This window comes from Epinephelus lanceolatus, chromosome 1, assembly GCF_041903045.1.
Source record: "Epinephelus lanceolatus isolate andai-2023 chromosome 1, ASM4190304v1, whole genome shotgun sequence".
In the NCBI taxonomy this organism is placed as follows: Eukaryota; Metazoa; Chordata; class Actinopteri; order Perciformes; family Serranidae; genus Epinephelus; species Epinephelus lanceolatus.
This window is the reverse complement of record NC_135734.1, coordinates 32,420,184-32,448,178: the sequence shown is the minus strand read 5'-3', so window position 1 is coordinate 32,448,178 and position 27,995 is coordinate 32,420,184. Positions and strand designations below refer to the sequence as shown.

The window sequence follows — 27,995 nt, the reverse complement described above, 5'->3', positions numbered from 1 at the left end:
AAAATAAACACTGATAAAACAGAGGGAGGGGGAAAAAAACAGAAGACAAATAAGAGAGAGAGAGCGGGGTAGCAGTCACAGCCGCCCCCCCCTCCTCCTCCTCCTCCCCTTCTCTCCCTTGCAAGCTGTGACAGGATGAGATGTGGGATAGTGACGTGACGGCAACATGACACAAAGCTGTTATCCTCTCCTGTCGAGGCTGGCTTGCTGGATAGCCAGATGACTGGCTGGGGCAGAACAGGTGCGCTTTTGTATCTATGTGTGTGTGGATGAGCCAGACACACATGCACAGGCACACAAAAGCATTATGTCCTGCAGCCATCGTGTCCACTGGGGCGAGCTGTATGCAGGTCTGCATGTGTTGTATGGGTATCCCGAGCTGCAGAAGACAAGAACGAGCTTGACAATGATCCATGTCCTTGAAAGTTACCCTCCCCTCCTCCTCTTTACTTTTTTCTATCTTTATCACTCATGCACTGCTCCTTCTTTACCCTAACATCTTTCACTCTTCTTTCTTCCTTTACTGCATCTCCAGTTTTCTTCCTTCACTCTTTTTTGACCTTCCTTTCAATCTCTCCTTCTCTCCGGTGCATCCTCTTCTCCATCATCTCTCTATTCTTTCTATCTCCCTCTGTCCTTCACCCTCTTTTTTTCTCTTTCTCTCTTTCTTCTCAGGTCATTTCTGAAATTAGGTTGCGTGCATGTCTACAGTGGACCTCCTGCTCTGCTCTGAGGGCAAAATGTCACAGTGTGGGAGTAAGAGAGAGCCACAGAGAAGGAGAGATGTAGAGAATATTGCCTGTATCTGTTCCCCTCTCTTTTTTCTTCCTCCGTGCTGCCAACCTTTCATTTCTCTCTGTCCTCATCAACCTATCCATTTATTTTTCCATCTTTCTATCTTGATCCCTCTATCCAGTCAGGAAAAAGCTTTGTCAAGTGAAGAGCAGCCTCTCTGCTATGCAGCACTGTTCACACACACACACACACACACACACACGCACGCTCCCACCCCTGCCGCCTGCCGACATGGTACAGGCTGTGCATTGAGACAGCCCCAGCTGAGGCAGTAGCAGTGAGTGTGCAGCTTAGCGAGTCTCCACACACACACACGCACACCTACACTCACTCACACACACATACACACACACATACTGCACACCGCTGTGGTGGTTAGTCTGCTGCTGCATGTGCCGTTGCAATATCATTTTTAGGTGGGAGGATTTTCACGTCACGGTGATGGTGGTGATAACCTTGCTGCCATGTAAGTATACATTGCCCTTGTGTTAAATGGAAATGAATGAACAGCTTATCATGTGTTCACCGGTTTCATTAGGTGCTTTTGATTCTGTTTGCATGAATCATCGGCATGTCGGTAGGATGTGATGTGTTAATATTAATCTGTACACGTTGTTCCGTGTGCATCTGTGGTTTGTGGGTGTGCAGAACATGGATAATATTGTAGGCAAGGTAGTTAAGAAGCAGGTGATCTGTTAGAGAGGGAAAGGAGGGATGAGGATGATCCTGCAGAATAGATGCATGTTTGGAGGTCTGTTTAAACTGTGTGTATCTATCTGTATATATCTATACATAAATCTGCATATATCTGCTGACACATTTACAGTTCATCATGTATGTTGTGTAGGTCTGTTCTTTACGTCAAACTCAGATTCTTTGGAGAAATTAAATCCCCTTGTCTTGTAATTTCTCTAGATGAAGATGTTTTTTTGCACACCTCCTCATTTAGTCAGGCCATCTGTTGGCTGCATGCAGTCTGCAGTCTCTTTTCTCTGTCACACTTACTGACTGGTTCTGTCATAGCAGCAGGCTTCGCTGCCGTAACTGATCATGTGTGTTTGCCTGCTAGCTGTCTTCACTGCATTAACTAACTGACTATTTGGCAAGGTGGCTGAATTAATAGGGAACATTATCACCTCTCCTCCTTGATCTGTTGGATGTCTGTTTTTCTGGATGGCTGGCTCTGTGGCTGATTACAGTCAGTGGCCAGTGATTTGGTAATTTCACTGGCTGGTTAGTTGAATGTTGTCTTGCTTGTCAACTGACTGATCATCACACTAGCTGAAAGACAGGGTCACTGGCTTGTTGTCTGGTTGGCTGACTTGTCAGTCAGTTTAGTAGACAGCCAGTTAGTCAGTGTGTGCACCAGAAAAAGAAAACCATTCAGAGACACGTCAGTGAAGCTAGGCAGTCACTCAAACAACCAGTCAGCCTTTGGCATAGCCACCAAGTCGTTCAGTCATTCAGGCATTTATTCAGTCAGCAAGCCAGTCATTTAATCAGTCAGCCACAATGTTAGACAGGCTGTCATAGGAAATTGATTGCGCCTCTGTTGGGGCTGGGATGACTGTGTGACCTCAACCATCAGCTCCACTGCACCACGACAGCCATACAGCTCAGAAGCAGAGTGTCAGTCCTCTTTCTGTCCCTTTCTCCTGTACACTTTCTCTCACTATGTCCCGCTGGACACATAAAGCATGCAGGTGATGAGACGTTACTGAACAAAAGTACACACAAATGTGCACACAGACTGAAAATGGAGGAATGATGCATAGGCTGTCTTGTTGTCCTCTGAAACTTCATGTCCTTAAACACAATTATAGATATTTAAATGTTGACATTATAGGATAGAAGTAGCACAGGAAGCATGCAGTGACATTTTCCACTACTCTTTTCTTTAACCTAAGGGTAGATGAATATAGGATAAAGAGATGTAAAGTAAAGTCACCATGTGAACTTCAACTAGTCCTTCACTTGCTGTTTGAAAATACCAAGGCTCCTTTCTCCTGCGAATGCATACACAAAAAATGTATGTCTATAACATTAGTATTTACCTATGTTCCTGAAATTCATCATACTTTAAATGTGATTTAACAACCATTCAAATGAAAAACAGGAGCTTTCAAGAAAAACAAACAGCCTAGAGAGAAAATCCATACCTTGCTCTGCTCTGTCATATCTCCTATAGTCAAGAGAGAATCTGTTAGCGACGCAGTGCTTTAGATTTTGCTGTGTCATCATCACCTCTGTGTAGCATAGTGACAAACACAGTGGTAAAACAGATTTGACAGTTCTTTAATAAAAAAAAAAAGAAAAACTTGAATATGAAACTTGAGCCAAAGACAGTTACAGTAAGAATTTATTTATTTATTCTTGTCTTGTTGGAAATAACAAATGACAGGAAATGATGGTAACATTATAAATAGCTCTATTTGATTTTGTAAGCCTGTCTACCAGTGGAAGAATTCTTAGAAGACAGAGAGGAAAGAAAAGGATAGGTGAGGAGGGTGAGAGGGGGGAGTATAGGTAGCTGCTGAGAGGGAGAAGGCTGTCATGCCGTTTGAGGATGGTTTAAATGCAGTTCAGTCTCCTAATTCAGCTGCATTGAGGTGGCTCTGTAAGGAAAATTGGGGATTTTGAGCTATAAATTAAAAAAAATCACTAGACTCAGAACATGTCATGTGTGTACTGATATCATCCTTTAGATGCTTACATTGGCTAAATGTTAAAACTAGGTTTGTTTTGAAATTGTGACTACCTCATTAAATGTACTTTAAATAAACATAAGATGTGCTGAATGGCAGGATTTAAGCTACTGCAGGCAGTCACTTGACATCAGCACCCACTTGCTTTGAGTGTAATGTCTCACTGCTGGGTCCACCAACAAGCATCTGTGTTTTTCTAATTCATCTTATCCAGGTGAAAAGACTTTGAATCCAGTCACCCATTAAAATCTGACAGCAGTGATTGTGTTTGTGCACATACATGTGTGTGTGTGTGTGTGTGTGTGTGTGTGTGTGTGTGTGTGAGTGTGATGCAGTAAGAGACAGTGATTAATAGCTTTTATCTATCTCTATTCCTGACTTGTCAGTTGATATATTCTTGGTGTGTTGGTTGAGTGAGGACTTGCTTCACACACTGTTAAGTTCAATATGTTTGAGTTGCTCCTTGCCACATTTAAATTATACGATGTGTGAGGGCAACTCCATTTACTTTGGGTTGATTAAAACTTCTGCTTCTTTCCTGTTCATATCAGTATGATTGGATCCCCTAACCTGACCTGGCCAAACCAAATTGCAAATGAGAATTAGTCTTAAACCTCGGTGCCCTTGGTGCATTTTCCATTTTCAAGGGGTGTTATCAACGGGTTATCAACATGTGACGTTGAACGACCAGTGACCAGGTCCGCCTGGTGTAGATGGCCATTCACAGTACATTAGGGCAGAACTTGATATAATGTGGGGAAAAAAAATAATGCCTAAGCGACGAAAAATGTAAACAGGCAACAGCGTGCAGAGATGAGCTGATGTATTATGAGTGACTATATTAAACATTTGCAGTATCCTGTCATAATTAAGGCAAACACATCTTCCTTCTTGAGCAAAGCTTTAGGTGCAGTTGATCTGCTGATCAGTTGTTGTTTTTTTTAGTGAAGATTTACCATCCAGGTTGTTACATTCTAATGTGATAGCTGCTTTCAGCCATATTGGTTGTTTTCAAAAACTCCTCAGCAGTGCTCCTCAAACACGGCCCGTACAAGATAAACAATTGTGATTGGCCCAGCAGATCTCAAGTTGCTGGAAATCTTTCGAAAGTGAAATATGGACTGGACACATCTGCCAGAGCAAATAAAACATGAGCTTGCAGATTTGTCTGGTTCACAGGCAAGGAAAGTCAAAATCATCCATGGTTTGACAACAGGCGCAAAGCTGTTTGAGACAAAGTTGGAGTGCTAATTTGGGGCGGGGTTTCATAGTGTTGTCGCTTCAAATAAACTCACTCGCACAACTGTCTCTGGAACGCCCACAGCTATGGTCGTGTTTATGCAGATCAAATGGCAAAGTGCAATTCTGTTTATTTGCGTCATTGTGAACCTGCACTTACTGCTTTCCTGCTTAGACCACCTCTCATTGAATGAATCTTCAAAAGGCAGTTGCTCTACTTCATGGATGTACTTTTAATATGCATTTTTCATCTGTAAACACTTAGATGTAGATAATATAGTCTTGTTAATGAGATTAAGGGGGTGTTGGGGTTGAGGATTAGCAGCACGCATTGCTGTCTACCACAGTGTCTTATTTGATGCCACCACTGGGGGCACCAAAGTCAGGAATTTATAAATCTTACACTTAGTTGTTAAGTGACAATGCTGCACTTCTATATCTGCAGCATGATATGTGTTTTTCCATGTAATATATTGCAGTGTTATTCATTAGTCTGTTGTTTCACTCTCTCCACTTTCTTCAGTGCTCAGATGATCAAAGGAGGAGGCAGAAATAGTAAAGCTGGAAATAAAAGTGTTGATAACAGCTTGTACCATGTCATCATCAGCTCACACTCTGATGATGAACAGCATATGTCATTTTATAGCCTCACATGATTGCCATAACAACACAGGTGTGGTACACTGTGCTCATCTCAGGACTCAAAATAAAATGTCATGCTATAAAATGGCAGTTCAGACACACAAAATTCTAGGCGGTGTTTGTACTCGGTAGGTATTTGTCAGAATTCAGTATATCCAGATAAGTAGTAGAGATTTCTTGGGATGTCATTAGCAAACTTAAATGTTACCTAATGTTTATAAAATTAGTTATTAAAAGGTAGATAAATTCTCAGTTTAAGGATACGTTCTACATGATGGGCCGATAATATGACCATTGATGTGTGGCTTCAGCCTATTTTGCTGTTGTCTTTCCCTGTGTTATGCGCAGCAAGGCTAGATTTAAAGGACTATTGTTACTCATTCACTCTTTTTTTCTTCTCTCCTCTTCACCCCTCCTTCTGTCTTTACTCCCCATCTAGCACACTTAGCTTGCATGTGTTGAATTTAATTAGACCAATAACTCCCTCGTGATTTCTACAGGCTCATCTGGAGCAAGGAGAGGGCCACAGCAGTCTTTTTTTCTTTCTGTCTTCCACTGACCTTGCAGCAGGAAGTTAATGTGCATGTGTTGTGTGTGTGTGCGTGTGCGTGTGCGTGTGTGTGTGTGTGTGGGCATGCATAAGAATGTGCACACGGCATATACATTTGCATTGGAATGCATGAGATGTGTGATCTTGCTCAGTGAATGCATTAATATAAATGTATGCATGTATGTATGGCTAAAATGCTCGATACAAATACAGCTAAGTCAAGTTTTGCTGTCTTTCGGTCTTCAGAATGCCTAACTTGTGATCTTGATGATACTTAATTAACACATACAAACTGTGTGTCACACTGTTATATGCTTATTCAGTTCTCTGGTGAAACTTCACGACAATAACTGAGTGCAGTGGGTGCTAATTCAGGATAAAAATGGGATGAATGTGTTTTGGACTACAACAGTGACTGGTGTCTATTTGTAAGCCCTCTCTGTCCTAAGAATTAGATAGACCTGCTCTTCTGAGCATATACCGAAGCCATTATTACACCATTTCAGTCTCTTCTTATCTCCTTATAGACAGATGAGTTCAAAACTAGAGTACCATTCTTAACATTATTAACGAAACTCTTTCTATTTCTATCTTTCTGGGCCTTTTGCCTGTTGGCCTATTTTTCTGTTAAACCTGGAACACCAGTATCAGTCCCTTTCTTCCTTTGCCTAAACCAATGGTTGTTCTCCCTCAACAGTGGCACAAATACATCACCAGTGCCAGATGCTTTGCTAGCTACTGTTGTAGAGGTTAGTCCTGCATCCTCTGTGGCACCATCAAACATATTGTTTACAGATACCACTCTCTCACATGCACATCTCAACCCCCACCGAGCAGAGGATTTTAACATACTCCAAATGTCCCCCTGTAGGAAGACTCTGGCATTGAACCACCAGCAGGCAAAAAGGGAGGCAGGCGTACAGGAGGCAAGAAGGCAAAACAGAATTTCAAAGCGAGAACAGGCAGACAGGCGGGCGGTTTATTCAAAGTGTCAAAAATAAAAAAACATTATAGTTGTAAATATACATTAAAATAGGGACGGAAACAAATATATATGTGTATATATGTAAATTGCAACATAAGCATAAAGCATGAATAATAAAATGGTTTGCTGATGTAGTGTCTGTTCCTCTGGAATGATTGATATTACAACACTTAGTGTAAATGTAATCTGATTTGTGGGGTCAACTCTAGCCACATTCTGGTTATTATGACTGATGTTCAGGATCATACTGAGCCTGCATTAGTTTGAAACAACGGCACAAATTAACTTGTAATTTTGAGGATTAAGGGCTTTATTCACATGCTTCCCAGACCATCTGCGGTCATCAAACATTTGAGTTTTACAACTTATACAGCACAATAGACTACTGTAACAACTGATACTATAGATATCAAATTCAAAACGAGACTCGCCAACAACAGTAAAGGAGTTTTGAGTGCGAGAACAGGGAAGAAAAACTGTATTAGATGTAAAGATGTTTCACCTCCACCTTTGTGTTAACTATTGTAACTACACAACAAGGGTCTGTTTTGTGAGATTTAGGAGATGATGAATGTTAGAACTCAGGTGGTGTGTAATCCCCATCGTCACCTTGTCATCAGGTGTGCTCCTTAAGTGTGTGTTGTGTGTGTTCATGTTCAACAGCTGAAAGAAATTTTTACTGCCAGTCAAAAGTGTGAAATATTAGGTGTGTCACTCAGTCTTTCCAGTCACTTTTATTTGGGTGGTCTGTACCTTAGATATTTCGGCCCCAAGGTACTAGTGCACTAATTGTTTCATATTACAATAGATGCGCTATGCTATTCTCTTATTCTATTTCTTGAAATGAGAAAACAGTAATGTGTGTTTTTGTTTACCTCGGATACTGCTTGACCATGTGTGCCCATTTAGTTGCACAGGAAGGACTTCTGTAAGAAGCTGTATCACGCTTTTGGATCTCCGGGTGTTTTCCGGACACAGATTAAGCAGCTTGTCATGCTGAAAAGCAACAGAGTGCTTCCATTAAAAAAGGCTTACAAATCTAGGAACAGATGAGTAATCTGAGGTCAGGATTCTGGCCCACAGGGAAACAAATGAAAGGGGGACGGGGGTCAAACTCATTTAGTTTTTCACAACTGGGCTTTGTTTTTGTTGACACAGATAATTGCTCTTACTAATTACGAGAAATGTAGGTGGCACCATCATGAGCGATCTTGTTACCTATTTGTCTAATAAATGGTTATCATCATCTTTATAAAAACAATCCTCATTTCTGACTGTGGCCTGAAAAAACATGTTTCATTTTTTTTTATAGAAAACGTGCTGGCGGGTTCATGCCAGTACTGTCGTGTGTGTGCAGGTTTCCTTTTCTGTGACATTTACAGTAGGTAGTAAGAGCATTGCATGATTGCATTTGAACACATCACGAGGATGTTATAATTCACTTTGGCTTAATACTACTTTGACCAAAGAGAGCTATAATGCATCATAATGTAACTCAGCTCAACAGCAGTTAGTTGCCCCCACTGACTGCCTACAGCTAACATTAACTAGCTCTCTTTTGCTGATGTCAGCAAGATTTGTTGATCACAGTGTAGCATCATCAGGGAAACAATAGGGGTGCATCCCCCTTGTTTACTGCGTCCTTTCGTCCTGACAGCATCCCATGTTTTCTAATGTCCCCAGGACAACAGGACTCCATTCATCTGGAGCCTTGCTTATTAGCCTGCACAAAATTGATGTAATACAACAGAAAAACATCAGCCACTGCCATCAGTGATTGTCATCTTATCTACCCACATGCCGATGGCAGGCGACAAGGCGAATAATGGCCGATACTGATGTGCAGCCGATCTGAAATGCAGAATTTCAGTGTATCTGTTTCTGCGCCTGCACATCTGAGTATTCATAATTTTAAATAATACAATGAATATGATATGAAATCCCACATAATCAGGCTCCTTGGGTGCTCAGTGACGCTATGGTTTCTCTTAGACGTGGAATATCCAATGGGAACTGTAAGTTGTAATGTAAATCCTCACTGGACAAACAGCTTTTTCTCTTGAGGGATCAACATGTAGAATTCCTTACACCTGGAAATTAAACCAGAACCTGAGTGGAATCATTTTAAACTTTAAACTGAACAGTTTTTGAAGAGGAATCAGTCATGTAGTCATGAATGAATGATCTGGTGCTGCTTACTTTATGTTGCTTTATTGTATTATACAGTAGTTTGTGTCTTGGACTGCTTTGGCTGTTCTTTCTTGTTGGGTTCTGAATCTTGTGTTTTTTAAATGTTCGTGTGTATTGAGTTTGTTTTTGTACTGTCTCTTGTGTATTTATTGATTTTTTTTTTTTTTTTTGGTATTTTAAAGGCCTGTCTAGGGATGGTTTTTACAAATTAGTTCAGGCCATAAATACTGCAATGTGTGGTGTTGTTTTATGCTACATACTTGTCACTATACAAAAAACATTAATTAAATAGATAATAAAAATAACCCAAACCAGAATTTACAAGGTTAAATGAACAGTCTCTGCCTCATTACACACAAGCTTTAAGCATTCAGCTTGGAAAGTGATGATGACTCAGTATGTTTTGCAGGACCGATGTGGTTAGAAACCCTCTGTCACTCTGAGTGCCATTACTGTTCTGTGAGCCACATTACATGTGGACTGCACCATGTGTCATAGTGTGTGTGGATAAGTAAAATCCCCACAAGCACATGTGTCATCTGCTTGTTTGATGCATTATTCTGTGAAGGTAGTGAATGTGGTGGTGAAACAGATTAAAACAGACTCATTCTGGGTTTGACTATGATCAAGTGGATAAGGTTATGATACTGATGCTGGGTGGGAACAAGGAGCACGGCAGGCGTGAAAGTTGCATCACTACAAAGTGCATGAGTGAAAAGGAAGACAACACTACATTTTTCCAATGCTCTTTGTACATAGTGTTTTAACTGAGTCCAGCAGGCATTGTGTTCATAACCTTTTTCTGGGAATGCTCACCAAGGCTGTTTAATATTATAACAATGTACCGCAGGCATGTGTGAGGCTATTTAATTTAACCTGTAACTAGGTAACAAGATTTAGAGTCTACAGCCCTCTGAGGCAGCACTGTACTTAGGTGCAGTAGTTGTTGGAGAAAGACAGCAATGTAAGTATGCTAACATGCTGAGCATGTGATATTTACCTTGTTCAACGTCTTAGTATGTGCTAACATTTGCTCACATTAGTACTAATCAGAAAGTTCATCTGCGGCTGATGGGGTTGTTATTAGTTTTGCAGTTATTTGGTCAGAACCCAAATTGAAAGAGGACCAAATAAACAGTATTGCCATCCCGTAAACAATGCCTCTGGTTTGGCAAAAAAACCCAAACTCATACAGTAGCTGCAGCTTCTCCACGTTATTGATTTTCACACATGTTTTATCACATTATTTTCTGTTAGAGGAAACAGCATGGAGTCGTGCTTATTTCCCTGTACCTGTCATGTGCTTGGCTCAGATTCATGAATTAACTTAACTGTGCTGTTTGGTCTGTGATCGTTTCACTGTTCATAGCCTTGGGTCTACTTACAGGAGTTACAGGAAAGACTTCACCTAACAGGGTGATACCTTACTGACTACACAGAATTTAACACAGCTTGTACCTTGGCTGTTCCTTTTTTTTTGCCTCCAGAGAAGCATGTGAGGTCAATGTTATGATCGTCTATCTGAAGAGATAGAAACTCTCGAGCCTGTAGTTTCTGATATCAACTTTATCTCCTCTCTCACTGTACATTATTCATGCCATTCTATCACCATGTAGGCCCTGCCTTGTAATGTTAATGTTCCTAATGTTAAATTAGTCATGAAATACTGCAGTTCTATCCACAACTTCTTTTTCTTTCAACATGAAAAATTTTTAAAATGATGGACATGCAGAAAAGGTGGTCAGCTTGAATCAGACAGAATTATGAATTACACAGCGTAGCTTGCTGATGTTGCTGCTTCCCCTGATAGGTTTGTCTTCAAGCCTGTCTTACATTTTATATTGGACAGAGTGAAATGGAGAGGATCAAACTTTTTCTGGTGTGTGTATTGAATAATAGCAATCAGTACTTAAATCCTGCACTTTTGTATGCTTAAATTCCACCCCAACCACCCCACGAAACCAGCAATTAGATTCTCACCGCAACATGATTATGAAAACAGTTTAGTTGTATATAAATGTAATTTACACAAGTGTCTTTTAATTAACTTAAACATAATTTGATAAAACAACAGAATAGCAAAGCTTTAGAGAAAAAGCTTCATTTCGTTTCACTCCCCAATATTTTATAATTTACTATTAGTTCAACTCCAAAGTTCCTGGTGAATGAAAATTAGAGGTCACACTCTGGGAAAGTAAGGCTGGGGGTCTGTAATCATAGCATCAGATCTCTGATTGGGAAATTCATCAGCAAATTGCAAAGCTCCTCATTTCCAGGATGATCTCCTGCAGAGGCAAAACCACAGATTGTAAAAGCACCAGAGCATCTATTATTAAGCAAACACTAAACTACTATTTATTATAACATCACTATGTACAAACAACATTTGGGTTAGCTAGTTTTTCAATAGTAATGACTTTCATGCTACATTTGTTTGTTCCATTTCAATATGCTTGGCAATAAAATGTCAGTATTTATTTGGTTACAGTTGTTAATGTGCATCCACACAGCTGCTCCAGGCAGGATTACACTCTCCATCTCCATATCTCCCTCCGCAGCCTGACAGTGTTGCTTATGTTGTATAATGCCATTTGCTCACCAGGAACACCCAAGACAAAGTACTGAGGTGGCCATGAATACAGCAGAAATCCTTACAACACTAACAAGGATGGGACAAAAGAGAAGTAGTAATTTGTCGTAAATTATAAAAGAATGAAGCGATGTTCATGAAAAAAAAAAAGGTCCGCTGAAGAGATAGAGAGTGAGAGTGAGCGGGCAGTTAAATAGAAAGCACTATGGTGAAAGTAAAGGTGACATCTGTACACCAGCCATAATTGGCGTGTGCGCTGCAGAAGCAGAAAGGCAAAGGAGGCAGGTGGAACTAAGGGGGAGAGGAGGGGGGAAGGAGTCACCTACAGTGGCACACCTTGACATATTTTTAGGGACTGTTTGTCCTCTTTAGGAAAGGATTTTTCATAGATGTGAAAAACGGGGTCCATTACACCGTCTCAGAGCAAAGGCTTAAATCGCTCAGTGTCTCATCCTCAGTCATCTCACAGCTATGACATATCATCACCTGTTTTCAGTTTCTCACTTCTCAAGCTCACTCTGCAGTGACACACAGCAACCCCTGTGGCTGTCAGGGTTGCCTGGCCAACTGCTTTTCTTTAAAACCCCTTCACCACTTATAAGCTTACATACCTAAGCACACACATACACATGGACCTATGTATTTGTAAATGCATCCTTCTCTCTCTTTGTCTCTGTCCTCCTCTCTGACTCATCCCTCTGTCCTTTTTTTGCTCTGCTTTATCTTCCCCTCAGCCAGATAATGTGTTGGAGCTGCAGTCCTTTTCCAGCTCCTGCATCGCTTTCCAAAATAACCTTTTTCTTCGTCAGACTCTGTCTGCTGCGCTTAGTTAGCACGACAGCTGCTTTCAACCCAATTAGAGAGCACTGATGGTAGCTGAAAGGAGGCTCTCCGTGTAGTTGTTATGTAACAATTCACCTCAGAGACAATGTCAGTTAATGTGGCTTTCTCTCTTTCTGTGTGTGTGCGCGTGTGTACCTGGATATTGCAGTGCAGTATTGCAATGCAGCTGCTGTCCAATCCGTGTATGTGCGTGTTTGGGGATTCCCTGAGCATTGTGTAACTGCCTCTGTTGCTTCGCTGACATTTATGATTTAATTTGCCACATTTATTGCAGGTTTAGACAAATTTAAATTTCATAAATGTACATTGCAAAAAATGGCAGTGTAGTACTGGTTTTATGCAACCAATGTTTAAACAGTAAGGTTCCTTTTTTTTTTGAGTTCACTGAGTTTATTTCACTTCCCAAGCAGCACTGCAACATAAATATGTGCTCAAACACTGTTATTAAGTCAAAGTAGGCATTTATTTTTTCGATCTCTGCCATCGGCATTGTGATACCACTCTCAACCAATCAGTGACGTAACCAACAAACAGATTCAGCAAGTCCCTTCCTCTGTATATGCTGTAGCCACCAAGGAGTAGACACACTTTAAGCACATTCACAATCTAATACAGCCCCATCCAAAAGCATTGCTCTGAATGATGCTTCTATTTTTGGCAGAGAGCTGTTGATTGTCATTTCTGAGGCTGTACTGTGTGGTGGTGTTCTATCGACTGCATCACACTGTAAGGTGTTCATGTTGTTCTCTCCCATGTGAACACCTTGTTACAGACAGATTCTGACCGGTGCTTTTGATGTGATACTTTTGGACATGCAGGTGTGCGGAGAGAGCAGCTCTGTGCTCAGCAGAGTCTCCTGAACTATTTCTTGTCACAGGCAGGGGGAGCTGTATGCCAGTGCTGCTGCTGGCAGTGGTGCAGTGGGCACAGCTCCTACCTCAGCTCTGCCTCACTGTGCTCAAGGACATTTTGAGACAGACACACGGAGAATGCGCATGGCTTCACCGTGGAGGACAGCACTGCTTGTCAGGCCAGGAACTTCTCATTAAGGAGAAAGCAGCAATTATTGCAGAGCATTTGATCATTAACACTTGTTCTTTATAGTCAGAGAGCAGAACAGGGAGACACAGCAGCGACTTACTAGGCACGATACATAGAGGAATTAAAATTACAGGTAAAATTGATGCTAAGAGAGAATGGGACTCTGCTGAATATGGATAGAGAAAGCAAGACTGAGATGATGATGTCATCAAGACACAATTACATAAAGTTGCCTGATTTTTTTTTCTCTTTGTAACAACACTATAAATATAACAACCAAAAATTCTTAAGCTAAATGCTCTAAAATCAAATCTTCAAGCCTTTGATACCACTGGAAAATATTGATAAGACAGGATGACCGTGATATATTAATTGAGTGTATATACTTTTGTTTTTAGAAATTATTGACTGAGGCTGCCGGTATATGATGCACTTAAGAAAATACAGTGCCCCCGCAACAACACTGTAATAGAATAAGTACTGCAGGGTTGCTCAGTGGCATTGTAATACATTTCCTTTCTGTTTAATGTGCACTTACCAAACATTTTCCATTTAAATGAAAGAAACAACTGGAAAGTCTGACAAAATATTAATTTATGTGTAAGTAAGAAAAACACTACAGCTAGATAGTAAAGACTGTACCACACGCTGTGCCCCACATTCTTGGCTGTATAGACTGTGGAATTGCTGCATTGGCTTTATGTTAATAGCCCTTTTTGTATCTCAGCTAGATCCCTCTTTGTGGTTTTTTTTTTTCCAGTAGTCATACAGAACAGCAAACAAACTATACAGTATGGTTGTCAGATGGTCTTAGCATCTGGCTGTAGAGCTCCATGTTTTAATGTGGATCCCATATGGTTTTTGAGCTCATAAAGTCCAATTAAGTGTTCTCGCACTTTAGGTAAAAAGCTGTTAATTATTGCCAAATCTACACTTTCTCCTTGAGTCTTTGTACTCATTACTCACTGTCAAGCCATGGGGAGCATGCCAATAATTATGCGGACGGACTGGCAAGTAGGCAGGGAGGTAGACAGAAGAATAGCACAGCAGGGAAGTGTTTCAGTCAGCTGCAGATAGACAGGTAAGCAGGATGACAGCATAGAGATTGGTGGGACACACAGACAGGTACAAAAGACGACTGGGAGTGGTGGTGATGGACATATGGAGACAGAAGGCTTTTAGCAAATCATAAAATGCTCCATATTCACAACACGTGAGGAGGAGAAAGTTGCTCACCCTTTGATGTTCAAATTATTTAAAGGTGAGGAAGAACCATTTTAACACACTGCCTTCATTGCGGGTTTATCTGTGAATACGTACAAAAACACCAACAATAGCTCTCCGTACAGCTGCCCTCCTTTTCCAAGAAAAGCGGAAATCAATTCTGTGTGTAAATATATGCATGTTAGTGTGTCTGTGTGTGTTTACATTACATAAAACGGAGAACATTGTTTGCTTTGAAGTTACTCAGCTCAGGCTTCAGCAGTGCACTTCACCTCTATCTTACCCTTCCCCTCTCTCTTTCTACGCTCTCCCCTCTTTATTCCGTAATTCTGGCTTACTCTTTTAAACCCTTCCTTTGGTCTCCACCTTCCTCCATCTTTCAACCAACTTCTGCTATCTACATTCTCCTTCAACCTCCCCCCCCTCCTCTGTCTTTTCTCATTTCCCTCCCTCCCACATCTCAATCTTTCCACTCCTGCACATGTCATCGTAATTTAAAGATAGGCAGCTGCACGCCAGCAGAATATAACACCATCACCGCCACCAGTCACTTACATCACCAACATGATAATGTGAAGCTGAAAACTCGCCACCTTTACATGGTTGGTAATGAGCAGATGTTGTGGAGGGAGCTGCTCAAACATTCTGCGTTAAATTAGTCATGAATACTGCAATATTATCCACAATTTCTTTTTCTTTCAACATGAAGAATCTTGAAAATGATGGAGGAATGACATGTAGAAAAGATGGACAGCTTGAATCAGACAGAATTATGAATTATACAGCGTAGCTTGCTGATGTTGCTGCTTCTCCTGATAGGTTTGTTTGAAATCAATTTATGTATTTAAGCCCGTCTTACTTTTTATATTAGAGAGAGTATAATGGAGAGGATCAACTTTTTTTGGGGTGTGTGTGTTGGAATATTGGTAATCAATACTCACGTAATGCATCTTGGCATCAAATTATGCATTTATTTAATTTTGTTTCTCGCGATCATCAGCATTATTGTTCCTCCCTCTGTGCTTCTGTGCCATGCCAGCACGAATATTCAACCACAACCATCAAGGCAGTGGGTTTTCAATCTACAGGAGCCCCGCTGGTTTCCATTTTACCCAGTTACAGTATCTGACTGATTAACTGATAAGCTGCAATAGGCAAGCTAATAGCATAGAGAACCAGCATTGTTCTTGCTGCTGAAGTACAGTGAGGTATTATACCAGTATAACAGGTGATGGTGTCCACCAGAATTACCTGTGAGATGTAGTCTCTCATCTCAGCCAGCCACTTAATTAACTATGCAGGCCCACAAATACACACACACACACACACACACACACACACACATAATTTCCTGGGATAGCATTTGTTTGCTTTCATTTGACGGTTTTGGAGAATCTGGCCGGCACAGATGTCCGCCTTGGCACGCAAAGAGTACCGCCAACATTGATTGGACCTGATCGGCAGGCGAATGAGGGGGGGCAGCATAAAAGGTTGGAGAAAAAACTGAGAGGAAGATGCAGTCCTGCCACGTGCTGTCCATTTCTTTTTAAATGGAGAAACTATCCAAAACCCAATCAAACTAGAACATACAGTGTATTTTATTTAATGTATTATATTAATCAGTAAGTGGGAAAGAAACAGAATATGTGCTTTAGCTGGAAACACTTTATAGAAACGTTTAGCAGCTTTATTAAGTCACACCTGCCCAGGTGACATTGCCAATGCTGTCTAACTTTATCACTTTAGTAATGGCTTGAGCTCATTAACAGATGGGACTGCTTCCTGTGGAGTTACAGATGTGTATTCGCGTGTTGGCAGGGTCTCTCACCACCCTGCTGTGACAAGGTCGGTACCCCGCTGTTCCCGGGCGCACTATTGTGTCTGGTGCTAATCCCATCTGTATCATCATGCTTGATATTTGCCACTGGACACCTTGCTGATCATGTCAGTTTGGTTGAATTAAGCAGTGTGTGCCACCAGTATCAATAATCCAAGGGTGCTAACTACCTCAGTGTTGCTGAGTTTTATCTGCTGCTGAATGAACTTTCTGTTGTTTCCATTGCTGCTTCCAAATAGGTGGACAAACTGCATCTTGTAACGAGCCACCTTGTGTTGCGAACCTTTGTTTTAGTTTGTAAACTGTCCCAGCATCAACATGTTTTTACGTTCTGGGAATAGTTTTTATTACAAAACTTCATACCTGGCCATACTATGACATTTTTACTGCATACCTACAACATGGTGAAACAACTTCAGAAGAACAAGACTGGGCTGCTACGTAATCTTTATTATAGCTTAAACATGCAGAAGATTGCACAGATTGCACTACCAGTCACAGCAGCAGTCACAAGCAACATGTTTCAGCTTAACAAAAGGACAGTGGATCACGACAATCACGACAATGTAGCTGCTTGCTTCTGGCTGGTTTCCCTTTTGATTTACTTCATATATTGCTGATTTAATTATTTGGTTAAGCAGAGTTCAGCTCGTGAAACAGGCTTTTTAGATGTTAGAATTTGGCGTGTGATGTAAAACACTGCACTAAAACCCTTATGACGACAAAGAATGAACGACCAAATCACTCATTGTATGATTTTATAGCTTGTTTATTAAATGGAGTGACTGGCCATGCTATCAGTGTAGTGTTCCTCATAGAGAAGTATTATTACTGTGCATTATAGATGACGGAGAGATGATATAGCCAGCCAGTTTTTGTGCTTTGTTATTGATTTACTGTAGCGTTCAGTATGATGCAATACAGTGGCGTCTTGATTCCAGGTTTTCCCCTGAGTGGCTGGGAAGTGATGTAGGGCTGCTGTAAGCCAGAGGTTTACTGGCCACTGATGTCACTTATTGGAAATGGAGGCACTGATGTAAATCAGTGGTGACAGATAATTAGCGTCTTGTGCATTGTATTGTAATGTTGCATGTATGTGTGGAGGAGGGTAGATTGTGTGAAACTGGTGATTTAAACAAAAAGGATGGCTGTATTCTATTTTTCCTCATCTCATGAAAAGACTAACAATAGATGATCCCATTAACAGGTATTGCTTGTGCTGCTTATTCCTCTGAGCCATACACCTCTATTGTTGTCCAAAAACTATTAAAAACACAACAATGAGCCACACCATTGTGCTGAGTGACATGTTAGTTACTTTATTATAGTGAACCTGGGCACAGACATTTGCTTTGAGCCCAGGTGCAAAGAAAAAATAGAGTACTAGAGTACCAGATATAAGTGTTGCCATTGTACGTTGTACTAAATCATGCATATGTAACATCTGTATGTTATTATGTAGCAGATATTTTGAACCTCTCGTACTCGTACTCGTACTCGTACTTGTCGTCCTCCGCTTATCCGGGTCCGGGGGGCAGCAGCCTCAGCAAAGAAGCCCAGACAGTCCTCTCCCCAGCCACTTCCGTCAGCTCTTCCGCGGGAACCCAGGCCAGCCGGGTGATGTAGTCCCTCCAGCGTGTTCTGGGGCGGCCCCGAGGTCTCCTCCCGGTTGGACGTACCCGAAACACCTCCCAAGGGAGGTGTCCGGAAGGCATCTTTACCAGATTCCCGAACCACCTCAATTGGCTCCTCTCGATGAGGAGGAGCAGCGGCTCTACTCCGAGTCCCTCCCGGATGTCTGAGCTCCTCACCCTATCCCTAAGGCTGAGCCCAGCCACCCTGCGGAGGAAACTCATTTCGGCCGCTTGTACTCGCGATCTCATTCTTTCGGTCACTACCCAGAGCTCATGACCATAGGTGAGGGTTGGAACATAGATCGACCGGTAAATTGAGAGCTTCGCTTTCTGGCTAAGTTCCCTCTTCACCACAACGGACCGGTTAAGCGCCTGTATCACTGCTGACGCCGCCCCAATCCGCCCGTCAATCTCCCGCTCCATCCTACCCTCACTCGTGAACAAGATCCCAAGATACTTAAACTCCTCCACCTGAGGAAGGACCTCCCCCCTGACCTGGAGTGGGCAATCCACCCTTTTCCGGCTGAGGACCATGGCCTCAGACTTGGAGGTGCTGATTCTGAACCTTTATGTTTCAAAAATGTTGGTTGTTGTGGTTTAAGTGGTTTAAGTGTGGTTAAGGTTAGGCACAAAAATGCGTTCATGGAAATGCCCAGCAACTCCAGCCATTGCCTAGCGACAATGCTAAGATACATCTTTAACATTCTCCCGCTGTCTTGATAATGTGTAGCTTAGCATTTATCGTTTGTGGAAATGTTTGTATGATGGATAAGAGAAAAGAAGAGGACATTTCATGGACATTGAGATATGAAGATAAATAGAGCTTTAAAGGAGAGACGTCGTGGTTAGGAAAAGATCGTGTTTTGACGTAAAATACAAGCATTTGGTGCCACAATCATGGCTGAAAAAATGCTAGCTAAAAAACAACCGTTATTGATATTTGTCTCAAACAGTGATCTGCAGTTTAGAAGCGATCTTGCCTGGGTGTTGAACCATCCACTATCCCCTCCTCCTCCTGATGAGAAAACTCAGCTCAGAGCTATGTCGCTTTATAAACATTGATATGCTACTGTACATATGAAATGTACAAATGTAGCATATGCAGTAGGGCTGCTCGATTATGGAAACTATAATAATCACAATTATTTTGGTCAAAATTGAAATCTCGATTATGCAAACGATTATGCGGCACACATGATGACTTATATTGTTTATAGGATGGCATGTCATTTCCGTCTCTACATACATCTCTACATCTCTGTATCATGCACGGCGGAGTTCAGCCCCGATGCGTACACACATACACACACACACACACACACACACGTTCTCACACGCACACACACGCACACACACACAGACCAACCTCTCTCGCTCTCCCTCTGCCATTTTCCACACGCTGTTTTTGAAACCTTCCGCGATCACCTGCCCCTCACATTACTCGTAGTTCACCTACTTGACTGGCTCGTGGAGTGAAAAGAGGAGGGGAGGGGGAGGTATTGCGCGTGCGCGGCTTCCTGGTGGGTTTGATTTGCAACACAAGACAACGAGAGTAAACTGACAAGAAGCGCATAATCGTTTTATGTCGATTCATAATCGTTGAAAGCCCAAATCGTAATCTAGATTAAAATTCGATTAATCGAGTACCAACATTTTCCTCTGGCGGCTGGACTGTTACTGAACCATGGTTTCTCGAGTAACTTGCTAATAATTGTAATGTCCATTGGTTTCAGAAAATTATCTTATGCTTATTGAATTTAACTGTATGTCATCTATTTTTGAATATTTACATTTTCAGTTTGGAAATATATGCTTGGGGTGCCAAGGACAGTGAGGGGAAGACAAAAAAAGTGTTGACAGATTGACAAACCAAATGTTAATTACAGTCTTTTCATGGGATTTGTCAAGAATAAGAAAACATAGAATTAAGCCTGCCTCATACTTTGACACCAAGAAATTTGGTCCATGATTGTAATATACTTGCAATTGATAAAAACTGGTCACAGGCCTTCAATTATAACACCTTAACATTGTAGAAGTTTCTTCTCTGAGTGTAGCCCTAAGGCCACAGGGCAGGAGACATGGAGGAAAATCATTAATGCAAGGCATGACAAGACAACTAGCAGAGAGGAAGGGATCACTGAGATAGAGTGACTGCATACAGTAGGAGAGGTCACTTACTGTGGATTGAGAGAGAACTAGAGGTGAGATAGCAGCAGCAGCAGCTCCACAGCTCAGCCCATCCTCCCCATGACAGCGCAGCGTTACGTGCTGCCTCTCCGCTTTGTCGTCAGAGCAGCCCCAGCCTCCCACCCGCGCACAACTCCTCTCCGCTCTGCACCAGAAAGGAGCATCCTCTCCTTTACGCCCTCCCTCTCTTTCGTATCCTCTCTCTCCCTCTCTCTCTCCCTGGCAGTTGGCGTGTCCTCAGAATGAGGTTAGCAGCACCAGTAGCAGCAGCAGCAGCAGTAGAAAGAGACAGCAGAGCCACAGTTACTGCAGCGACCAGGAGAGGCTGTCCTTCAGCCGTGCACCATCTACCGCTGCATTCACCCCTGCCCTGAGAACGCAACGCTCATCCTTGTGCTCTCTTTCTGTGTCTCTCTCCCTCCTCCACCCTCACCTTCTGTCCTTTTTGAATTCATCTCTCGAATTCATCCCTCTCTCCCTCTCCCTCCCTCCCTCTCTCTCTCTCTCTCTGTAGCAGTGATGGGGAAGACCACCATGTAGAGACGGAGAGGCAGCGGAGGCAACAGCAGAATAGCAGCAATGGGAAGCCACACATGGAGCGGGTCTGGACTGCAGCCGTGGTGAGCCTGAGACCAACAGGACTTGCAACCACCATCATTGCCCTTCTCAGGACCTGACCACTGGGGCTGTCCAACGCTCACCTGGATGCTCCCCACTTGTGTGTCGTCATCCCTTCCTCTCCTCGTTCTCTGCTGCTCTTTCTCCTCTTCTTCTGTTTCTTCTCTTTGATGGTTTTGGGTCTGCCATTATCTGACAGTCTCCCCTGAAACAGAGAAGCAGCTCATCGATTGATCCCCACGGATTTTTCCCCCCTTTTTAATCTCTCTCTCTGCCTACTTTACCTACAAGTGGCATTCTTTTTTCCCTGTTTTGGTTGCTGTTGCTTGCTTGATACCTATTTTGGATTTTTTTTGGGATGAGACTGAGCTCCTCTCTCTGTTGTGCAAGCTTTTTGATTGATCTATAAGCAATAACAAACACTTATCTAACTGACTTGACTAGCTGACATCATGGGGGACATGTCCAACAGCGATTTTTATGCCAAGAACCAAAGAAACGAGGGCAACCATGCGGCAGGCTTCGGCTGCTCGCTCATGGAGCTGCGCTCGCTCATGGAGCTGCGTGGCACAGAGGCGGTGGTCAAGCTCCAGGAGGACTACATGGGCGTAGAGGGACTGTGCAAACGACTGAAAACCTCACCCACAGAAGGTAAGTCCCAGTTTTTGTCTGTGCACATGCTTGGGTGTGCATATGAGTTTGTGTGCCCTGGTGTGTATCTAATGATCTTGAGGAATGTGTTTAAAGACAGTATGTTGAGCCGGTCACAAGATTGATGCTAGACTTTCATTGTATCAACTGTTAGTTTGGATATGAATCATTATTTACTGGGTTATGGGTTTTATTTGTTATAAAAAACCCTAGTAAAAGCACAGACATGCACAAACCTTGTAAAGCACCTGCAGAAATGCGTAAGCACAGCGTCAGAACAGCAGTCAGGGGAGGGAGTCCTGTTTGAAGGGACTAATGAAAATTAGTTATTAGTATGCATTGAAATCTCTCTGGACAGTTTAGCCTCCTTCACTCTCAAGTCCCCCCACCCTCCCTTGTCATTCTCCCATCCCATCAGCCAATCAGCTGTAGCCTTATTGAGGAGCAGGTCTCTGGGGCAATACAGTAAAGGTTTTGGCCACGTGGGATTTGCTGTGTCGTCTGCACATATGGACTGGGCACGAGTGGAATGAGAAAGCACAAAACACAATGACAGTAATAATGAATAGGAAACAGGTACGCGACTGTTTCCTATTTATGTATTTTCTGTGAAACTATTTGAAAATACAGTTATTATTTCATGTCTGCAGTGCAAATGTCAAATATTTCCTTTCTCTGTTTTTAGGTGTAGGTTGGTTTTGGTAAAACACCATGACAGGCTGTCTGCAGGTCCTTAAAATCGCAAAATGTCTTGAATCAGCCATTAAAAGTCATTAAATAGTTCTAAATTTGAATTGGCACATTTGATCTAATTTTAATTTATTCATCTTTTAGTTTCTTCAAATTAGTCAAGCTCTTAAACCTACAACTACACCTAATGCTGTCTTTTTACCTTATACTGTACTTACCTGTTGGCAAAATGTAGATTAATCTAACTCATTTTAATAACCATAATCCTGCATAAAACCTACCTCTGCATGGGAGGGAATACTTACTACTTAGGTTTTTACTTATCTTCAATTCTTGAATAAGAAAGAAGATGATTTATCCAAAAATCAGTGTAAAATATGGTTAAAATATGGTTAAAAATGACCTTGAAAATGTCTCAAAAGCATTCATTTTAAGTGTCTGGCACACTTAAACACCTTGTATGAATCCCTTTACATGCATTTTATCACTTACCCACCTAAGTTATGTTACACATCCTCTTCAGGATATTAAAATATTCATGCAGACATCTAATGTTAAACGGCTCAGCCTACATATTACATAGGATTAGAATTTTCTGTTGCTTCATCCCCAGTTGCAGCACAGCGAGCATACAAAAAACAGACCTCTCTAATGGCTTCATCTGTGTCTTGAATATTTATAACCGTGTTGAAATCATCCACCTCCCCTGATGTAGGGATCATTGATCAGTATTCATGTAGCGTCACCTGTGTGACATCAGAGGTAACCTGTAACCTTATAGGCTGATAGTCAGAGAAGATTGTGCTCCCTAGTCCTCTCATCCAATAGCACCACTTCTAGGTCAGCTGGTGGTAATACCTGCGGCAAGACAACGGCAGAGTAAACTAGATAAACCCAGAGAACGCTCAGAGGCACAAGAGTTGAATTAAGAGTGAATACAGAGCAAATTGAATAGATTGATAGAATAAAGGCACTGACGAACACTAACTCAGATAAGGGATGCTGTGCCTGTTGCTCGTCACCATATTTGCAACATCAGTGTGAAAGAATGCCTGCAGTGTTATAGCCACACAGAAATGAAACTGAATTTGAACTAGCAATAAAAATTATCATTGCAGACATAAAATTATAATTTCATTTTCCCATTCTCATGAGCATCCTGATTAGATACAAGAACATTACATTTTATCAGTGCGCTAAACACTAACTCAGGATCACAGCCTGCAGACTTGCAATAAAACTAAAATGAGTGTAATTAAACTCACTGTATAGAAACAGTGATAGTGTTATTTTTAACATGCTTTTTGTTATGGGGAATCTGATTTGTCGAATCTTTCACCAGCACAACTGTATGTGCAACATTATCTCTGACATTTCAGAAAAACACCGGACACCAAACAGACATAAAAAGATAATGGTGACAAAAGCCGACTGTTGCTGCGCCTTACGTCACCTGTGTCTTGGCCAAAAAGTTATTCTTGAACATACCGCAAAAACTACAGCCAGCAGCCAACAAGCACGTTCGCTCTACGCCTGCGTGAGAGAAAATAACTCTTAATACCAGCAGGTGGCTCTAGTGTTCGTTAGAGTTGCACAATGCAGTAAAAAATGTACCTTCATCAACATGCACATTATATCACAAAAAACAATATGAACTGCAGTAAATAGTATATTTACATGTGCTATGCATTCACACGCTACTTGTCATTTTAAAACGGTGGCGTTGGGTGACTTTAGGCCTACTAATTTTGAAAGTATATCTCATGTCACAGAAACCACTGAGAATCAAACTTGTGTTTTGGATGTTCTTATCATACTGTTTGTGATGTGCCCATGATGTCCAGGGTGTGCCCCGCCTCTCGCCCAATGTCAGCTAGGATAGGCTCCAGCCCTCCTGTGACCCCTAACAGGTGGTTATGGAAAATGAATGAATGAACTAATGAATGAATAAACTCGTATGTGTCGGGGATTTTTTGTTCTGGTGCACAACACAGATCTGACATCTGTCCGCCTGCCCACCTGTCCTTATCTGAAGCTCGGTGCGCCACTGTTTCCTGATAAAAGCTTCAGGGTGGCATGGATATCCCGGGGACCGCCATTAGACATTAACTTTGTATTTTAAGGTTCATAAAATGTACTTGAATTCATGAATATGTAGGGTGTTGTGACAGACATTCCTGTTATCTTACGTCTGCTGTGACAGCAGATGCTGTATTCATTCATGTCAGTAACGATGATGCAGGTGGAAGCGCCGTGTTTCTTTTTCCCCTGATGATGCTACATTGTGGTAATATGACTGTACTACTGATGGATACGGCACTGACTCAAGTCAATGATGACCCAATAATGTTTTACTGTCCAGGGGACACTTTGGATTGAAAAAAATGTTTTTACAGGCGGCCACCATTTTCTTACCATACATGTCCTATATCTTGCGCAAGACTAGTTTTGTTCCTGTTGTCACCCGTTTTATTCATAGTCTCAAAAAGTGAAAAGAACTCATAAAAACTCTTCTGAAAATGAAAGAGAATCAGCACATTTATCCAAAGGAACTATTAAATCTATACAGTAATTTATTTAAACTTTTATTGATTATCCAAAGAAATTCTATTTTTTGGGATTTTCACAAATTACAATCATGTATCAACAGTGATTGACCTTATACTGGGTAGATGAATCTGTTGCTCTCTTAACTCAGACCAACATGTGACATTTGTATGTTTTTGTAAATAGACTGTATATAAATATTCCAGTGCAGAGGAACCATTTCACATAAAAATACATTAGTATAATACTACAATTTATCAAAAACACAAATTTAATTTGGGGACCCACTCAAATGACCACCTGTTGGTGCCGTGGACTCACCACAATGAAAACCTATCAACATTACTGCATTTCATTTTTTTTCTAATTCAGTGTGTATAGGCTAGTCACTGTCTGGAGTCTGTATTGGCAGTGCAAACCTATCTATCACGACTCATATTGTCATCACAATATTCAATAACATGATAGCTTATTGCACATTTTCCCTGATATCGTGCAGCCCTAGTATTTGTCATTTAAAGAGAATGCAGAAGATGGACAGAAGGGATTAAAAAGCCACTTAGCACATGAACCACAGAACTAGATGTTAATAAAACAAATGATATTTACTGTGCGCCCACAAACAACAACACAAATAGCTACAAACAGTTTCTGCTAAAGACCTCAATGGCTAAAAGAAGTCGTACCTTCATAACATGTTTGTTTTGATCTTACAGTCCCTTGACTTAAATCGTTTGTTTGTTTACTTTCCTCGACTTCTGTTACTTTTCTTGTGCACTGAGCCAAACTGCCAAAAAGCAGCTGACTGGTGCAGGACACGACACAAAAAGTAGGGCGACAGACGGTCACAGACGGCCTGACATTGACAGACGGCTGACTGTTGGCCTGGTGCGTCAGGGCCCTTACACGTATAACACATATTTACTTGCTGTAGCTCATTTAAAACATTGAAAATTCCTATATTGAATGTGTACCAGTGTATTTTCATATTTCAATTTAAGACTTCCATCATGACACATCCTCTGGATCACAGTGCAAAATTGTAGTTCCTCCTTTCTTGATATGCTCAATGGGTAAAATAAAAATCATAAAAAGATAGAAGAGAAATGAAAAAATACTGTATGTGGTTCTGAGGAGCAATTCTGAGTGTATGTAAATACAGATTCTCTGCAGGGTGGATTATTCAAAACACTACAATACAGTCTTAAATGTGTGGGAACCATTAATTATTTTGGGAGTTAATTGCATTTTCAAGAAAGCATTGTGTATCTTGTGCGGCACTCAATAATTTTTGGATAAATGAGGTGCTTCCATATTATTGTGTGTTGACACTTTCGATGGGTAGATCCATTTAACAAGTTTGCCATGTTTTGGTGGAAATCTTGCCCTGTTGCTAACAAGCAGGATGCTCCTCTTCTCGCTTCCATGGTTATAATTATTAATTGTTATGATGAATTGTTTGTCTCTCACTGGAACATTTACTTAGTGGAAACGGAGTAATGGTATCTGGTGCTATTTGCATTAGTGATCCCAGGTGCCTCTATGTTTATGCTGTGTGGGTCCCCTGTTGTCGTTCGAGGTTGCTCCACAGAACATATGCTACCTCTGAAATATGATCATGGTAATTATCCTTGAAAGTATTCTGTATGGCTTGCTGTCATCATGTGTGGTATGTGTATGTTTCCCAGGGGACTGTATTTGATGGTAAGAGGCCCTGAGCACGGTTGACCTATTAGCCTTGTATACTGTGGCCTCTACCAGCCCAGTCACATGATACTAACAGTTCATGAATGGCTTTCGCCCATTATGCAGCATAAATACATAATAGCTCTGTAAGTATGGAGATGCAACCACTGAAGAGGTTGCACTCTCAACCACATGCATTTAGATACAGCAGGCTCTTGCCACATCATTGCTACAGTACATTAACCAAAAAAGGCACTAATAGTGGCCCAGGAACAGCAGCAGACATTTTCAGAGGCAGTTACATTAGCTAGATATATATGTTGCCGTCTGGCTGCATGCCATGTTTTCATTACCGTCAGTCATGGTTGCTAGCTAGCTAACAAGCTAGAGATGAGCTAAGATGGGGAGATCTAAGTTTAATAATGGCAAATCGCTAGAGGGAGATAAGTTTAGAAAGTGGTTAGTGTCAGCAGGAAATGAAGCCAGGTGTAATTTTTTTGTAAAGACTTTCGCATTTGTGTGGTTTTCAAAGGCTTGTGCATTCTCTTTTCAGCTCTTTGGCTTGGGACAAGCTGTTCTGAGGACTTTTATTATTAAGCTCAGCAGTGTGCTTGATGTGTTCTCTGATAGGTTAATTGAACAGTTAAGTTTTGTTTTTTTTGGGGGGTCCTAAACTATATTTACTTTAGGCCTTTAATTGAATTTGACTGTTAAATGGCACAAGAACCCTGCAGAAGGAATATAAGTTATATGTGACTGAACATTAGAGTATCCAGTACTCACTGCATCTCCAAGCAGAGACGTTGGAGAATACATGGCTGAGGACTGCTACAACAGCTCCCACACACAATACACATTATGCTTACGATAGCTATAAAGAAAACCGAATAACATTATCAATCTAAACATTTAAGAGCTAAAAGAAGCTAATTTCTTCAGGCATTAATCATTGTCTAAGGTTTCATGACCCCGGTGGATGAACAGTTTTCTGAACCCATAGTGGAGGAATGTTCTACATAAAGTGAGGTTAAAACATAAATATCACATGAGAGGATTTTTTTTAATCAAATCCAAATTGCAGATACCTTTTAAGATGAAGATGATGACATGAATGGGGATTAGGTGGCACATCTAATTCTGTAACGTGCTTGGATTCTCTGTTTCATACCCTCCCAATTTCTCAGTAGCTGCTTCTGTGTACTGTATATCTGCAACCAGGATGTAGTTACCTATGTGTGGCCTTGTAGGTGACTGTGGGGTGAAGAAGCTAGCGTTTCCCTCAGGCAGCCAGTGGGTGAATGGCATGAGTCATTCAGGGGCCAGATGGGATGTCAGGCT

General features: G+C 41.5%; 1 protein-coding gene across 18 annotated transcripts in view; it reads left to right on the top strand.

The window, feature by feature from the left end:
* Window positions 1–1,044: 1,044 nt before the first annotated feature.
* atp2b2 (ATPase plasma membrane Ca2+ transporting 2) overlaps window positions 1,045–27,995 on the top strand; it is a 114,326-nt gene continuing 87,375 nt past the window's right edge. For 11 of the 18 annotated variants that reach the window (XM_078169535.1, XM_078169516.1, XM_078169554.1 and 8 more), the window contains exons 1-2: window positions 1,045–1,261; window positions 20,980–21,734. In XM_078169535.1, coding sequence (XP_078025661.1) covers window positions 21,536–21,734 — 199 coding nt within the window. In that variant the 5' untranslated portion in view covers window positions 1,045–1,261; window positions 20,980–21,535. Of the gene's footprint in view, window positions 1,262–20,592; window positions 21,735–27,995 lie in introns of those variants that run through there. The other 7 variants (XM_078169543.1, XM_078169555.1, XM_078169499.1 and 4 more) reach the window with 2 other exon arrangements.